Genomic DNA, 18,504 nt, shown 5'->3' on the forward strand with positions numbered 1-18,504 from the left:
GTATGGTGCATCTCCGAACAATTATTGACAATGAAGTGGTCTGCGATTTAGAAAAGTTTAAGGACCCCTGATGCAGTGTTTCTAGCCACAACATCTCTGTACCATATCAGTACAATTGATTCATTTGGTCCTGGGTGACCACTGATGTGGGATATTACAGTTCCATACTCGGTGACATATCTATTTAACCTTCATCAATGCCCTTAATTTTCCTGTACCTCAGGTACACACAATCAGATGGTAATCCTTTGGTGACCAAGATTCCTATTGACAATATTGTCCCTTTATACTGATGCAGCGGCCGTTATTCGAACACATCTCGGTGCCGATTTTGAGTTCTCTGCTGTTCCCCACGTAGCATGAACGTGGCCAATCGTCCCAGGCACCCGCGCTTATCGCGGATGTTTTGTTTGAATTTCATGGATTCTGTTTCTTCGTTTGCAATAAAATGGATGAATTGTAATGTGTACAGTACTGTTCTACTGTGCTACTGTGTCAATTTCATATTTCTAAAAGCCAGAACACTAAAATTAGTTTTTCTGCACTCGCCGCGCTTGCATCTTAGTGCGGGGAGGCTGGAATTCATCCCGCGGTTTCAAATCGGGATTCCGATGTACATGACGCGTGAAGTGTTCGAATAACGGCCGCTGCATCAGTATACAGTACAGCACAGATTACAGTTTAAATGTAGTATTAGTAAACATTATGGTTTTTTTTCCTTTCTATTTGCAGGGTATACCGGCCTCTCTGAAGCACTTGAAAAATCAGATTTTAGCAACATTGAAAGTCTAGATGAGCCAAAGAAACTTCTAAATACCATTAACAGTACAGTCAAAAACAACATTAATCCACGCGATATTGTGACACATTTCAGGGGTTGTCTTTTGCAAAGAGAGATTGAGGAGATTGAACAGGTAAGTACGGAATAAAATGATAGAGGATATTCTCACTTTCACCTCCGTAAAATAAATCTTGGATTTGTAATGTTATTTGTGACACCGAGTGTGTCAGAAAGGCTGAGGTCTATTCTAATTCTTCAGAGGCAGCTCAAATATATATATATATATATATATATATATATATATATATGTATGTGTGTATGTATGTATGTATGTGTGTATGTATATATATGTGTATGTATATATATATATATGTGTGTGTATATATATATATATATATATATATATATATATATATATATATATATATATATTACATTGTTTACATTGTTTATTGTGATTTTGATTTCATTTTTAGTGTAGGAGAATGTTTTACATTTCCTAAAATGTAAATTTAATTTTAAGTACGGGAAAAGTAGAAAGATAAATTGCCATTACTGGAGTCAGGAAGAAATCATATTCCTCAATATCCGACCCATGTTTACTTATTTGGTACCAATATATCCTTGTATACCTTTCCAAAAATATGTCCAACCTCTTTTTGAAGACATCTATTGTATCTGCCCCCATGGTTAATGTATTCCGCATTTTAACTGCCCTTACTGTAAAGAACCCTTTGCTTTGTTGCTGGTGAAATCTCCTTTCCTCCAATCTCAAGAGATGACCGCATGTCATTTGTACTGTCCTTGGGATGGATAGTTGTCTTGAAAGTTCATTGTATTGACCCTGTATATATTTGTAAATAGTTATAATATCGCCTCTTAGGCGCCTTTTTTATAATGTTAACAATCTTGCTATGGTATATCAACCACAGATGGCAAACCCTCTGTAATTTGGAGCAAGAGTCTCTCAGGAAGCTTGTTATTCTCTACATTTGAGAACGTACCTGATTTAGATTTTTATGTCCACTAGGGATGGGAGATCTGGTTTTAGCCAATGTAAAGCTATAGTGCATCTAGCTGCAGTCATGATATTTGAAAAAAATATGTTAGAGTACCTACTGGGTCGAGGTTGAGGAATATAGAGCACCCAAGAGAGAACACATTGTTTGGTTTATGTGGTCATGGCAACAGATTGCTCTCTCTACCCTCCTAATGATTGAGTCTCCTACCACCAAAGTCTCCTCTGTACTGGAGGAACTATTTCCCTGGCTGCTAGAGGAAACGTCTCCACCAACCTTGATATTCCTGCCCTGACCCCCGCATTATCTTAACTCATTCTGGCAAATCTATTAAGATAGTTGAGCTCAAAACTGCCTCTTCCTCATCCCTCTGCTCCCCTGCTAACTGTTACCCAGCTAACTAACTTTTCCTGGTCCACACTCACAGCTCCACACTCTGCACCACTGTAACCAACCAGGGCCTGCTCAGTGAGCAGTAAACGCCTTTCAACACTGCAAATGTCCTTCAGTGTTGTAGTTGCCTCCTCAGATCAATAATTCGACATTTTGAAAGAGACCACCTGCTCACGTTTTCACGCAAGATATGTATTGAGTTACATTCTCAATCCTGCTCATTTTGCTTTTGGCAACTATGAAGTATTACATGCTAGCTAACAATTTAGTTCTCTAATCTAACTACCTTGTTGCAAACCTTCTTTGTACCACTTACTGTACCTTCTGGTTGTAACTTCACACATAATCCAATTTGCACTTGAACCAAACGGCAACTCTGTTAAACAGCAGGCCAGGCAAGTGCTTGCAAGAGCATGTTCTTTAAATCACAGCTATACTGCAATCTGGTGCCAGGAAAGCAATTAACTCTCACACACCCAGTGCAATCTCTCATCTGGGGCAGAAAAGCATTTGCTGCAAACTCACAACACACAAGACAAGTAAATGAACCCACTCTAAACTCTTAAGTTCACAGAGAAATCAATATAAAACAAAACTGTCACCAATCCTAGCAATACCCACTGCACACCACTTTCCTTCTTGTTATAACGTCACACTTAATCCAACTTTAACCAAACTACAACTCAAAGAGTAGCTCAAACAGTGCTTGCAAGTACAGGTAGAGGTTAACCTTTTGTGTGCCGGAACAACCGCAACAACCACTGCATGTAATAATCACATGACCATTCCCTGAGGACAGTAATGGAAGAGGGAGTTCTCCTTTTACTGTATGTTCCAATCACGATCCCAGGTCCCTGAGGTTGCAGTCTCCTCTACAAAGAAGCAAATCGTCCATGACCGGAAACATCATACGTCCATTCAATATGGCGTTGCACCAGCGTTATTGGTGCCCTCAAAGGTTTCATGTTGTTTAATGCTGTTATTTTATTAGGAAATGGATAACAAAGGGTCAACTGCTGGAGCTGAGAAGCTTATTGATTGCCTCCTCCGCTCAGACAAAAAAGAGTGGCCAAAGGTGTTCAGCCTGGCTTTGGAAGATGAAGGTTGCACACAAATCCTTGAGGTGTGGTACCCAGGAAGAGGTGATTAGAAATTATATTCTAATGTTCTAACTTTAGTTTAGTGTCTAATCACCCAAATGTGGTGTACGCTCTACAGATGTACTGTAGCAAGACTTACTATGTGACCCCCGCAGCATTAATCCTCCGATGCTGAGACATCTGTGGTTGCGTGACCATGTATTGCAGTAGGACAGAAGACAATAAGCTTTGCTACATCTGAATATACATTTAAAGGCTTTTGTTTAAATCATATCGGCTCATACTGTATTTACCAAAAAGGGCTGTTCCATAAGACACCTTCCAAGTTAATGGGCCCTAATGCATCTTCTGCTGCCTGGAGCTGTCTTTTGAAATAGCACCACTTTGTACAGGCTCTCAACCTTAATGAATTTCTACTAACCTTGAGTAAGCTACTTGTGATTCTCTTGCCCATATTCTGTATATAACGAAAGATACAAAATAAATCCTACATGTATTTATTTAAAAAAAATATTCTAATGCGCTATTCGCCAAGACACTAGACACTAGAGTACGTGTAGGAATTTAGGGAGGACACCCATCCCACACTTCAACCGGGACCTACCGAAAGAAAATATACTGTATAGGGGAACGACGAGGAAGACCAACAAAGAGTGAAAAAAACAAATGGGAGCAGGAAAGTCGGCTGCCAGGTTATTAGGGTCTGTTTGCAATGTTTTGTTTAAAACATTGAATGTCTAGTGTCCCTTACACACTTTGATGGCTCAACAACTCTGATTGTACAAATTTACACTGGAGAATGAGCTTCACCGTATACAGACAAGGACATTTCTAAAAATTGCTTTATACCTTAATTCCAATCACTGCATTATTGGAACTGCAGCTGAATTCTTTCAGTATAATCCCTGAGGGATTCCTTAATATAAAGCAGCATATATTGTACTTTTTGTTGCCATTTTTTAATTCCTTCCACAGTTGAGATTTTCAGCCTAAATTCAACTAAAACACTGCTGAAATTATACAATTATTAAAAACTGTAGTACAGTACTGTACATGTTGCTAAATGAGACTGATGATTTAATCCCACTTCCTGAAATATATCTAAAGATGAATTATAGCACTCTTGAAAAATAATACAATTAATCTCTACTGTTTTATTACATAGCTTAGGCTGGTGGGCTAAAGGAAAATATAGTGTGTACCATATGAAACAGCCGTGTGCAATCAGTATTTAATACACCATAAACGCAAAAAAAAAGGTTCAATATAATTTATATTTTGTTATTGTGATTAGACTGTGCAAGGGAACCAGGGAAATCTGTAGAAGAACCAGAAGAGGTCACCAGCACTTTCATTACGCTTCAGTATTCAGAAGAACCAGAGCCAGAAAATACACGTCTACTGTTGGGTAAATAGAACTCAGGTTTCCATTTCCAGGTAAAAGAATGTTGCAGAAATCAATAAGGGAGAGAACAAGGGCAAGCATGAGTATTTTAGTGACAGTGGAACATAGTGGTGGTTGTACAAAGCGCACTGTGGTATAAAGGGATATATTGTAAATTGTAGAAGTAAAATCAAGGTAATTCCACTTACAGCGTACAAATACTTCCAACAAATTCGTCTCAACGGCTGCCAACTCACCCTGCAGAGAGGAAGATTTTGTGCCACACTTCAGGATAGTGGAACTCCTAAGCGGTCCAGCTTGACACAGTTCGTTGGAAGTATTTGTACGCTGTAAGTGGAATTACCTTTATTTTACTTCTACAATTTACAATATATCCTTTTATACCCCAGTGCGCTTTGTGCATCTTTTGTGTGACTGTTTTTACCTATGGAGTGATCCGGCGGCGACTCATTGTGGAGGGGGAGGGGGGGAGGTTACCTCCACGTATCATAGCAGCAAGGGGTTAAAGCAGAGGTACCCAACTCCAGTCCTCAAGGACCACTAGCAGTGCAGCTTTTACGGATACCCCTGCTAGAGCATAGGTGGTTCAGTCAAAATGATTGGGCCACCTGTGCTAATGAGAGGCTATCCTTAAATCCTGCACTGTTAGCGGTCCTTGAGGACTGAAGTTGGGGACCTCTGGGTTAAAGGATTACCTATAAAAGGTTTTTAAAAGAGCAAGAACGCGAACTACATATTTTCATAGTGGTGGTTGTATCTTAGCAATATTGCTAAGGAAAAACATGAAGATTTAGTTACAGTGTTTGTATGTATTTATTTTAAATGCCTTCGGGGAAGCATGGGGCCTCTGTAACAGCTGTGCTCCCCCCCCCCCCTGAAAATCTCAGGGTGTGCCTCCCACTTTGCGCACCCCTGCTCTAGGTAGCATGCTTGCGGGATTGGGTGGATAGTAGTGTTGTTGATTGTAATGGAGAAGGGAACAATTTGGCCTGGTTTGGGAGGGAATATGTGGGGCTCTGTTTTAGCCATGTTAAGTTTCAGGCGACAAAGGGCCATTCAGGCTGAGATTGCTGACAGACTGCAGGTTTCATTTTTGACTGGATTGCAGGTGTAAGGTCAGGTGTAGATAAATATAGTTGTGAGCCATCAACATTGAGATGATAGCTGTATCCAAAGGACTCAATAAGGTCACCCAGTGAGAGTGTATGTGGAGAGAAGAGTAAGAGACCCAAGACTGAGCCTTGAGGTACACCTACAGAGAGTTCCATAGAGGTCAAGGAGGAGATGGCAAAAGAGAACCTGAAGGAGCGATGAGAGAGGTAGAAGGAGAACCAGGAAAGGAGGTGTATGCCATTGATACCAAGAGAGGGAAGAATGTGTAGGAGAAGACGGTCAACGGTATTGAAAGCTGCAGAGAGGTGAAGAAGTATCAGAATGGAGTTTCCTAGAGTTTTTATGCATTTTCACACTGAACTGACTTATTAGTTAAGCTAAGATAAATATATATGAAACAGATGTTATAAATGCTTGCAACATTTTGAAATATATTATTTTAAGTCTTAAAATATATATAAAATGACATTGCAATAAGCTTGTGGCCATTTACAGTACTCCTAATTGTTTTCTGATCTGGCCCCTTTGGTGATCTGGCTGAAGAGACCTGTGCTAAAGAATAGATTTGCTTATTTACCAAATCTGTACATAGTATCAATACATTGTACTTGACATACAGACCTTTTAAATGTTTTTTATTCAATATAAATTAATGTTTTAAACATCATTGGGTGATCCAGAGGGGTTTAATTTAGTGCCACTGTATGTCAAAACACAAATATGGTGTCATCTGAAAAACATCTTTGCTTCCTTTTCTTATTTTAGCCTCGGTGAGGCTGGACAATCACATCACCTCTAGTCTTCCTGAGATGGAAAGTGAGTATTATTTACAAGCCCTGGAAATTATTATCAAAAAAAGTTCTAAAATGTAAAAATATAACCTTAAACCAATAATGTTATTATTTAGATGTTTTTTCACAGCCAATGAAGTTGACTCCCTTTTCTTAAAACATAATTAAATTATACATATTTGCAACATTACTAATTTGATCTTACTGTATATCGATGTCCTACTCCCAGAAGTAATGTCACACCGCTGTTTGTTTAATAACTTTTTAGAGTTTCTACTGAAAACTGGTCTGAAAACCCCCAGAATGGTGTGTATTTCCCAGACGCTGTGCGTATTTTTTATTAATGACTGCACCTTTAATTACCAATAGCATCATCATCATCCTTTATTTTTTTAAGTAAATACTGTACAGGCCTCCACTTAAGGGGGCATCATAATACTTTACAGCCAGTTTAATATTGATTATTAGATTGCATTATTTATAAGCTGTATATTTTTACAAACTTTTGTTTACTAGGTAAACGCTCTGAGTCAGTTCCAGAAATGAAGCTAAGGCTGTATCAAGAAGAGCTGGCCCAGCCTGCGTATCGGGGAAAGAACACCATTATATGTGCCCCAACAGGTCAGATTATTCTAATGCAAAATGCTTGTTTTTCTTTTGTGTTTATTAAAGAATGAAAAGTTTAAAACTGCACACAACATATTCAAAAGCTGCACTGAGGAAAAATATAAGGAGCCTCCAAAGCAAAAGTGTTTAACTTTTATAAAAGCCCAGAGGGAATTGGATACCCAGTTGACACACATATATATTCATAATTCCCTTTCTGTCTGCCAACATTTTGCATTGTCAATGTGTGCAGAAAACATGTATCATGTAAACAAAGTAAAACAAAAAGTGATGTCTTTGTATGACTTTTCTGACATCTGAACAATGCCCATAACAGGATCAGGGAAGACTATTGTGGCACTTGCAATTTGTGATGAACATCTTAAATCCATGCCGAAAGGACAAAGAGGAAAAGTTGTGTTTATGGCCACCAAAGTGCCAGTTTATGAGCAACAGAAAGATGTCTTCAGCAAATACTTTGAAAGCAGCGGGTATGTACTGAATTGCGTGTTTGTGTATGTACAGTACATTATATAGCCCCATTTCACTATGCCTAAGGGAAACCGCGGGCGACTATGCGTGCTGCTAATACCTGTATGCTCACAGTAGGCCTGAGCCTCCGATTATGGGAGCCTGGGGTGAGCTCTCTCTCTCTCTTAGTGCAGCGCCTCCACCTATGAGGGATCCCAGCGTTGGCGGGATGACTCCTCATAGGAACAAATACAAACAGTAATAACAATACCACACCATATATGTAACTTGATTTTACTGTAACCCCACAGTATGCAACAACACAATACAATAACACACTGATGCAATACCCCAATACCCCGGTGTGTCTTCCCCAAAGTACTGAGGATGCCCTGAGCACCTAAACAATCGGTGTCCGCAGAACAGTGCCCACCCAATGTGAGTTAGCGCTACCCCAGTGTAACCGTTTGTGCCTGTGTGATACCTGCCTGGGTATTCCAGTACACCAGGGGCAGCTTGCAGACTTGCTGAAACAGGTCCCACGCAGCGGGGCCTCCGACAGCAATCCCCTCTCGCCTAAGGATCCTGGCCTCCACGCGGTGCAAACTCCAGCTGGAGTGTCTCACAAAATGTCTCTGAACACTTGCAGCCTGGTCCCAGGCCGCCGTCCACCGGCGCAGCAGTGTAGTGGTACTGATAAGATGAGGAGGGTCCCTATCTGGGGCCTTCCCTACAATACAGAGCTAAGGTTGGCTCTGGACCTATCTGGGGCCTTTGGGGCAGTATCTAGGCTTATCTCAGGAAGCCACTTTCTCCCTGGTCACTACCTACTCCTGTCCTGGCTCCCACGCGACTCACAAGCTCTCTGCCCGCAGAGGATATCCTGTTCTTTCAGGCTGCATGCCTTCTATTGGTTGGATCAGCCCATGTGCTAAACCCTCTCCTCGAGGATTCTGGGATTTGTTGTCCTACTTCGTCCTTGCCGAACCAATCTAAGATGGCTGGCTATACTGCACATGTGCGCCGAATCCAAAATGGCCACCGCCACTTTTCCCCTATCGCGCTGAACAGTTCCCCGCACCCTCTCATAGAGTAAATGTAATTAACACCCTTTGGGGTGAAGATAGGACTTTTTGGATCTAGAGACTAACTTGTTGAGGCCACTGGAGTGGGCGTCTGACTGACAGGGCCATTATCCGAATCTTCTTCTGGTGCAGCCCACCAGTCTCCATTTGTATCATTAGAAGTGCCTTCCATAGGGTCCTAATTCTCTTCCATTAGAGGATCCGCTATCCTGCTGACATCTTCCTGTTCACTGGATGGCAATATGAGCAATGGATCAGGACCACTCCCCCCCCCCACCCGAGGGATTGGTAAAAGATGATTCTGATGCCAGACCTTTATTCTGCCCACCGAATCTTTGATATGATATTCCGGAATGCCAGGCATCTGCGACTCCACCTCCACGGGGGCCTGTCGCCATCGGTCAGCTAGCTTGTGCTTCCTCGGTATGCCCAGGTGCCGTAGAAGAACCGTGTCTCCAGGCTGAAGCTCCTTATATCATACTTTACAATCGTACCTCCGCTTGTTGTTCTTGTTTAATTTGGCGGTGGCTTCTGCCAAGCTGTACACTCTCTGGAGGTTGTTCTTCAGCAATGCAATACCCCAATACCCCGTTGTGTCTTCCCCAAAGTACTGAGGATGCCCTAGATCGGAGTGCATCTTTTTAGGTAGCTCGTAAAATATGAAATACTTCTCCCACAGTATTTTAGCTACCGTAAGAGCTTTTTGGTTTGTGGTGGGGAACGCTTGGGTGTACCGGGTGTAATGATCCATTACTACAGAACATTCCCGATACCCCTAGTGTCTGGCTCGATACAGAGAAAGTCTATACAGACCAGGTCCATGGGACCAGAGCTTTTCAGGTGGCCCATTGGGGATGTGTGTAGGCAGTGTTTTCCGCTGTGTGCACCGCAGGCACCTCCGACAATCGTCTCTTATGAGTTCGATGGTCTTGTCCACCCCCAAGTGACAGTAGTCATCATGTAGGGACCGTAGGACCTGGTACTGCAATCTTCTTGGCAGAACTGTTTGTCTGCTATCGGGGTGGTTGTGATAGGGTGTGAGTCGATAGAGGAGGCCATGGTCTATTTGGAACATGTCCCATTCCCTCATGAGAACAGCGACCGTGTCAGCGGGAGCACGCTTCACTAAGGAGGGATTATTTTCTTGGATGGCCCGGCGGATGGCCACCGGGTCTCGCATCTGCTGTACCACTAACTCTTTTCAGCTCATTATAGTGTCTTGGGTTATGGACATGCCTTCTGGATGGCAGTATGCTACAGGAAGTGCCTTCAACTGGCATCCTAAGTTGTCCGCCACTCTGAGTTCGGAGAAGGCTACTTTGTCCTCCACTAGAGCCGCTGTGGAGCACATTGCCGAATCCCAGGACCAGGAATTTCTTCCCATTCGCCATTGTCTGACGCTGAACTCAGTCTGGGCCTTCAAGACAGAACGTCAGCTCTGACATTTAGGGGACCCGGCTTTTATTTCAGGGTAAACTGATAATTAGACAGAGCAGCCAACCACCTGTGACCGGTAGCATCCAACTTGGCAGACGTCAGGATGTGGGTCAACGGGTTGTTGTCGGTCCGCACCTCGAAGGAGACCCATAGAAATAATCATGTAGTTTATCTACAACAGTCCACTTGAGAGCTACGAATTCCAGTTTGTGGACTGGGTAGTTCTGTTCACTTGGCGTCAGGCTGCGACTCACATACGCTACAAGCCGGAGACCAGCAGGGTATTTCTGATGTAACACCGCTCCCAACCCGTTGAAGCTGGCATCCAAGTGCAGCACATATGGTTGCTCCGGATCAGCATAGGCTAATACAGGAGCTTCGGTGAGGCTTTTCTTAAGCTCCATAAATGCCTTCTCGCATGCGGAATTCCACTGCTTTTTCCTAGGTTCTTCCAGATAGAGCCATAACAGGTTGTTGAGAACTGGCCTTGCTGTAGTACCGCTCCACAAATCTCCGGTAGTATCCACAGAATCCCAGAAAGGATCGGAGCTCCATCATGTTCTCTGGTCTGGGCCAGTTTATTACTGCTTCGACCTTGGCGGGGTCGGTAGCCACTCCTTCGGCAGACACAATGTGGCCAACATAGGTGACGGAGGTCCTGCAGAACTTGCATTTGTCTAGTGACAACTACAGGCCTTCCATCTGTAATCGGTCTAGGACCTTCAATGACACTCCTCATATTCTTCCAGCATCCGACTGAAGACGATAATGTCGTCCAGGTAGACCAGATATTCTCGGGGGTTCATGTCTCTTCTCCATCAGCCGCTGGAACGTGGCAGGTTCTCCACAAATGCTTTGAGACATTCTCGTGAATTGATAAAACCCAAGAGGGCAGACAAACGCTGTCGTCTTGTAAGGAATTGGGGAACGCGTCCCATACGGTGCGCTCCCTCCTTACCTCCTGTTGTACAGCCTTCGGCTTAAAGGAGTCTGAGAGTGCGTCCCCCGCGGCGTGCTTCCTCTCTGCCCCATGCTGTGCAGTCTCCCGCGCACCTTACCGAGCACGCGTGCCCACGGAGGGCTTTCAAGTATTCAACGGAGCTTGTCTCTGCCCCTCCGCTTGCGACGCGCGTGCACTGCTCCCCAGCTGCGCGTCAACTCTGATCTCCCTCACCTGTCTCCTGCACCGTCCACAGCCTATTTCTGCCTCTGTTACACTCACGCCTCTGCTCCTCCCCTCAGCTCTATTGGTCTTCCTCACTATATATGCTCAGCTGTCCCATTCATTCTTTGGCTGAGCATAGTTATAGGTGATCTTGTGTTCCCACTTCCCTGTGCCTGCCTTATTCCTGTTTCTATGTTTACCTTGTTGCTGCTTGCCTCCCTGTGTACCAACCCGGCTAGAATTTTGACCATTCTCTGGATTACTGACCCCGGCTTGCCCCTGACTCTTCTCCATCCCTGACCATGGCTAACGGACACTCGATTTTGTCTCCTGGGTCCAACCCTAGACCACTGCACCCTGGACTCCGACTACCCACCTGGCACCTACCTACGACCTCGGCAAGTACTACGACTAACCCACTCTCTCCAATCCAGACCCGGCAATCTTGACTATGCACCCTCCAGGCGTGCCTCCACTGCGTTGGGTGTGCAGTCTAATACTTTCTCACCTCAGTACCGGGTCCCGCCTTGTTCGTGATGAGCGCAAGTGTTACACTTCTCCTGATCCTCAGAGTTCATGGGGATCTGGTAGTAGCCAGACCGCAAGTGCAGCACACTGAACCACTGGCTGCCGGATAAAGCACTGAAGATCTCTTCAATCCGTGGCAAGGTTTATTGTTCCGGGACGTGCAGCAATTCATGGTACGATAGTCCATACATAGGCATACGTAGCCATTCTTCTTTCGTAGCACCACGATAGGGGAGGCATAGGGGCTACAGGACTCAGTCACGATGCCAGCAGTTTCCATCTCTTTTAGGATGTTCCTCACATCATTCACATCTCTGGGAGCTATGCGTCTGGAACGCTCTCGGAATGGGGTGGCATCATTCAGTAGAATCATGTGTTGAGTACTCTTGCTGCAGCCTACATCCATTTTACTGGTGGAGAACACCTCACTGTGCTCCGCCAGCTTGTCACTCAGGTGCTTCTTCCAGTATGGTGGTAAGGACTATTCCCCGAAGTCAAATTGCAACCCAGGAGGGGCTTCCCGCATGGTAGCAGCATTCACATGATCCAGGGGTTCCACTTGCTCAACGGGGTATATTCGATCCAGCGCTTGACTGACGTCAAACCGGATAGGGTGAGTCGAGATGTTTTGTATAGATACCGTGAACCGACGAGGAAGCGAGGACTTCCACTCCTTCATTTCTGGCACCACATTGAACCCTCTCTTTGCGTCCTCTTCAGGTGAGGTTTCTAGTGAAAAGTGCCAGTCTTTTTCATCCCAGCCCGGGTAGTTAGGTACAGCGGCCATGTGTCTCACTCCCCCTAGTGGAATTTCTGTCAACACCTTTTCAATGTTGAAGAATTGTCAAAACTCTTCCTGGGCAGATATTCGGAGCACTCGTCCTTGAATCCGCAGGGACGATAGGGGTAACTCTCTGGCTTCTTGAAGGTAGGCCTGGATCAGGGCTCGCACCACATCAGCATTAGTCCCTAATATGATGGGGGAATTTGGGTGTTCACGGGGTTCGGGACATACAAAGGCTTCCACTTCCATGGGGTGAGTTTTGTTAGTGTTAAGCTGCGGTATATCCAGTTGTACTTGAATCACTCCATCAATGGGGTAATCTTCACTACTATGGCCCGATAACTTTCTTTTCTATGCCGACTGCATAGGCAGATGCCTCAGGTGTAGATAATAAAAGGGATGATAGATAATGTTCACTTGAGATTCAGTGTCCAGCAAAGCGGAGGCGTATATTCCCTCCACTAGTACTTGTACTATGGCCGCAGGTCCTACTCGATTGTAGGCATCCGGTGGGTGATCTTTTTCAGGATTGTGTGCAGGGGCACTATCCAAGGACGTGGATGGCTGCCCCTTCGGGTGAACGGTGAAGGCCATGGCTCCGGGGGTGGGAGTGGTCGACTTTAGACAGTCCCACGCAAAGTGACCGTCTTGGTTGCAGGTAAAGCAGCGGTTACCTTGGACCGCACTAGAGCCAGGATTTGAGGCCCAGCTTCGAGGCATCCGGGGGTTTTGGCGTGGAGGCTCTGGAGGGATATCCTCTTCAGGGTTCGCCTTCACACTAGGCTTCTTGGAGGTGGTTCCTTTGGTCTCCTCTTTGCAGGAGTCTTTATGTTTATTGGGGGTTTATAACCGTGTATAAGCCTCATGCCCTTTCACCAGGCCCAATAGCCCTTCAAGAGGAGGACTCCCTTGTAGCAAAGAACACCGGATCATGATGACTATATGATTGGTGGGTATAGATCCCCATAAGAACTGTTTCCTGCGATATTCATTCACCAGCGGCTGGAATTATATCGTGGGAACATAGATTCCACAAAATGAACTGTATCCGTTGAATAAACTCGGACTGTTTCTCCCCTTCTTTCTGGCTAAGACTATAGAACTAGACCAGAGATCGCTTTCGTCCTCTTCTAGGCCATAGATCCGCATTAATAGGTCCACCAACCTCTGTGCCGTGGCGTCTGTATCCTGTTCTCGGTGCATTCTTGCCATCGTAGAGGCGGGGTTTTTAGGCACTCTATTATCCTCTGCCTCTTAACTGGTCAGTACAAGACCATTCATCCAGTACTTGCAAGGTATGGTCCTTCCGGGCTTCGAATGCCTCTTCTCCAACGGGCGTGGGCAACACCCCAGAAAAAGCTTTCAATTTACAGTAATGCTGTGCCTGAGACAACTCGCTCCTGTTCCCAGCCAACTGCTGGATGGTTTCTGCGAGCATCTGAACTCCATCCGAGCGGCGGTAACTGTGACTGCTGTGACCAGATCGTCGGCTGCGACCGGACAGGGCACTGGCTTCGCTCCTGTAGGGACTTCCTGGGGAAGGTGAAGACATAACCATCGGAAACTCCTGCATGTCAGTGGCGAAACTAGTGGGCTCCACCTTCACGGGTATTTCTGGAAATGATATGATCAGCGACATAATTTTGATTGTACTAACTTTGGGCACCCCAGGTCTGAATCTCAACAGCGCCTGCAAATGTAGCCCCCTTTTCCTATGACTAAGGGAAACTGCGGGTGACTGTGCGTGCTGCTAATACCTGTACTCTCACAGGAGGCCTGAGCCTCCACTTCTGGGAGCCTGGGATGAGCTCTCTTAGTGCTGCGCCTCCACCTATGAAGGATCCCAGCTTTGGCGGGATGACTCCTCATAGGAACCAATACATACAGTAATAACAATACCACACCATATATATAACATGGTTTTACTGTAACCCCACAGTATGCAACAACACAATACAATACAATAACACACTGATGCAATACCCCAATACCCCGGTGCGTCTTCCCCAAAATACTGAGGATGTCCTGAGCACCTAAACAACCGGTGTCCGCAGAACAATTCCCAAACAATGTGAGGTAGCTGTACCCCCGTGTAACCGTTGGTGCCTGGGTACTCCAGTACACCAGGGGCAGCTTGCAGACTTGATGAAACAGGTCCCACACAGCGGGGCCTCCGACAGCAATCCCCTCTCGCCTAAGGATCCTGGCCTCCACACAGTGAAAGCTCCAGCTGGAGTGTCTCACACAATGTCTCTGAACACTTGCAGCCTAGTTCCAGGGTGTAGTCCGCCACGTGGATGTCCGTCCACCGGCGCAGCAGTGTAGTGGTACTGATAAGGTGAGGAGGGTCCCTATCTGGGGCCTTCCCTACAATACGGATCTGTGGTTGGCTCAGGACCTATCTGGGGCCTATGGAGCAGTATCCAGGCCTATCCCAGGAAGCCACTTGCTCCCTGGACACTACCTACTCCTGTCCTGGCTCCCATGCGACTTACTCACGGGCTCTCTGCCCGTAAAGGATATCCTGTTCTTTCATGGTGCATGCCTTCTATTAGCTGGATCAGCCCATGTGTTAAACCCTGCCCCCGAGGATTCTGGGACTTGTAGTCCCGCTTCGGTCCTTCCAATCTAAGATGGCCACCGCGCTGGCAACACTGTGCATGCGTGCCGAATCCAAAATGGCCTCCGCCACTTCTCCCCGATCGCGCAGAGCAGTTCCCCTACCGGAGGTAGGGTAGGGGGACTCCGCTACAAGTATATAAGTGTGTGAATATATATTGGATGCTGGTAAAGGGTGCGCAGATTGCAATTGCATATGAATATAGGTGTCTAAATATGCTGGCACAATGTATTAGGTTTACACATGAACCCACAAATGCATATAGAGAAATAAATAGGTGACGCAAAATAGACTGAGTAATACAGCTCATTGTTATTTTAGCATCTACATGAGGACTGAATATTTCCACTGCTATCCAATCCATTTGTTGGTTTTTCCACAGGGACTATCTGCGTTACTCACAGTCTATGTGTGTGTGTTTACATACTGAAAATGATTAATAAATAATTCTAATAATAAAGGTAACAGACCAAATTAATATAAGTGTAACCCTATTTCTTCCCCCCCCACCCCCCAATCTCATGTTGGGTACCCTAGGGGCTCTGCGTCTCCCTCGGTGGTATGGGGGATGTCATCAGGACTGGCTTTCGAGGTATGGCTGAGTCATACTCACTGGTGGTACAGCGCCTCCATCTCCATCAGATCCCCAGTGGTGTAGGGAGGAGACTCTGAAAGAGAAACTCTTGGTGCAACTTGTCCCTGAATGACTCCAGGTTCAGGCGAGAAGTGTTCTTTAGCAAACGTATACTTTATTTCCTCCTCTACTGGCAGACTGCACATCATACCCAGCCCTGTCACTCAGCCGCTCATCACAGGATGATCACCTGAAGGAAGTCCCTAGTCCCTGGACACCACTTCTAGTCAGGGCCCTAGGAGCTGTCCCTGCTCTTCTCTTACTCCCTGGGGGAGTAAAAGGTATAGTCTTCCCTCACCGCTCCCAGAGGGAGGGCCACAAAGCCTGCCAGAGCCCTGGCAGCTTGCTGGGACAGACTATCCTCTCTCAAGAGTGGAGAGGAACTGCTAAATTCAGGAAATGCTATGCAATAACAATAGGAGGCACCACCCCTGTGTCACTGTAATTGGACACAGAGCCTGATGACACTATCTTCAATGACTTACTGCACAGCACATGTGTGTGTGGGGAAAACCCATGATTACTCCTGGCAAACCTGCCCTTACCAGGGATTATTGCACAGGAGGAGAAAGAACTATAGCCCCAAAACGACACAGGGCTACATAAGATAGAAAAATTGTGCCCAGTAAAAAAGGGGGAATAATTCCTGTGATAAACAATCATAAAATACTAATTTCAATATGAAAAGTATACATATAATTTGATCATGCCGTGCACAAATATAAATCAACTAGAACTTGCATAAACGGGAAAAAATACAATTATGTCAATCAAAAGTAGCAAAGTCAAGAAATGTTCCTTAAAAGAAAAACTAAAGAGAAAATGAGAAGCGCACCCTCAAAGGTAAAAATAAAAACAATAAACTGTTCATTTATTCCATAAAATGCAAATGCTCACTGACAACACAGAATTAAATAACTTTGATGCTGTTATTGCAAGTAATTAAGTCACAGGTAGCAGGTGTTAAGAAGTTAACCACGGAGGTGTGCAGTTATGAAGCAAATCCTAGGAGGTCTTCAGCCTCTTGGGAAAAATACACAAAGAAGATGATACAGTATGATATTTTTTCCTTGTACTTTAAAAATATTAAAAATGCTATTTCTTATGGCACATCTGTTGCTCTAACCAGTTTTAACTGCACTAATCACACACAGCCCATATAGTGCTTCTAAATTTTAACCCCTTAGGCACTGCATATATGTCACGCATCCCATGCGATTGACTATATCATTGCTTTGTTTCCTCTTTTCTCTCAGCTGTGGAGGAAATGAAAAGGACTCGGTATAACATTGGAAGTGTAGATAACTGCTGTAAGGGTCTAACATAATGTGGTTGCAGGCTAAACATAATTTGGCCAATACCCATACTTGAACTAAATAACCCATTATTTTTGGAACCCTTCCTGTCCGGTTTCTAGAGAGATTACATTGATGCATAATATTTGGCTACTCAGGTTACCTTGACTCAGGGTGCTGAATTCAGGCAGCTGGGTGATGAGGTAGCGAGGGTGAAAATAATGGGCGCCAGGATCTTTTCTAGAACAACATCAGTCTTTATTCATGTCCTCACGCACGGGGAAATATCACACATATACGACAACATTGTACTATTGTTCTTGTAGTTATTCATGAATACTGTGCTTCCTTAAGTGCCCGCTTTTAACACTCAGGTGTATCTGCTTGGTTGTTTTACTGGCATTGATCCCAGCCCCCCTTCTGCGGAGCAACATCTGTTATACCCTGTTCAACCTGGGCCCTTACTGGGATCCTCGCCAGTTCCATGCAGGTGAAGATTGTACCCTTTTCTTGTTTGGGAACTGCCACTTCCACACAGGCTGAGGTGAATAGTTGTATGACCTGCGGGTAGAGCCGATCCGCCGACACCCTGGAACCCTCTGTCTGGGACTCTATGTAGGGTATTGTTTTCCCCTCTCTGGGACCTGCTGAATTCCGCTAGCCATCTTCTGGGATCCTATCTTAAAGGACACTGTCTCTATCAATAATATAATAAATAAGGGGGGGCCTGGTCTGTTCTATTACTTTATGGATATATCCCTATCTACTCTCCACGAGACTCCTCTCCACCTTCAAGAACCTGGCCCTCCAGACCCTCCAGATGTTTAATGCATAACAGATGTTAGAGGTTGGCTTAGAGATCGCATTTCAGGCCTAGTCTAACATGGAGTAAAAGTTCTTTGTTAGACACCACGAGGAGAAAGTGGGTGGAGTTAGTGATCAATAAATACAAGTGTACCCTGATCAGCTTTCTCTTCTCCAACATCTGACTCCGCAACAAACATCAGCAGCTGCGAGAGTCACGGGAGACCAGGACTATCACACCAGGGATCAATTCGCCAGATAGGACAACATAGTTAATAAAATTAATTTATTGGGAAAAAAAAGATATCCACAACTGTCAGTACAGAAATGTACACTCCCACGTGGGGTAACTGGAAATACCCTATGGACCTAGGTGCGGGGACACCGTGAGGAAGCTTTCCCTGTTCTGCTCCCCCACAGTGTTTAGCAAGCAGCGCTTCAGAGACACACAGGTGACCAGAACTCTGGGACCT

At 45.0% G+C, this 18,504-nt stretch overlaps 1 protein-coding gene across 1 annotated transcript in view; it reads left to right on the top strand.

Annotated features, from left to right (window-relative positions):
• The window catches only part of RIGI (RNA sensor RIG-I), an 87,202-nt gene that overhangs the window by 27,304 nt on the left and 41,394 nt on the right, over positions 1 to 18,504 (top strand). The window contains exons 5-10 of the mRNA XM_075594713.1: positions 733 to 914; positions 3,185 to 3,335; positions 4,588 to 4,701; positions 6,577 to 6,627; positions 7,119 to 7,223; positions 7,546 to 7,699. Of these exons, the coding sequence (XP_075450828.1) occupies positions 733 to 914; positions 3,185 to 3,335; positions 4,588 to 4,701; positions 6,577 to 6,627; positions 7,119 to 7,223; positions 7,546 to 7,699 (757 nt within the window). The remainder of the gene's footprint in view (positions 1 to 732; positions 915 to 3,184; positions 3,336 to 4,587; positions 4,702 to 6,576; positions 6,628 to 7,118; positions 7,224 to 7,545; positions 7,700 to 18,504) is intronic.

The sequence above is a fragment of the Ascaphus truei genome, chromosome 1 (genome assembly GCF_040206685.1).
Source record: "Ascaphus truei isolate aAscTru1 chromosome 1, aAscTru1.hap1, whole genome shotgun sequence".
Lineage (NCBI taxonomy): Eukaryota > Metazoa > Chordata > Amphibia > Anura > Ascaphidae > Ascaphus > Ascaphus truei.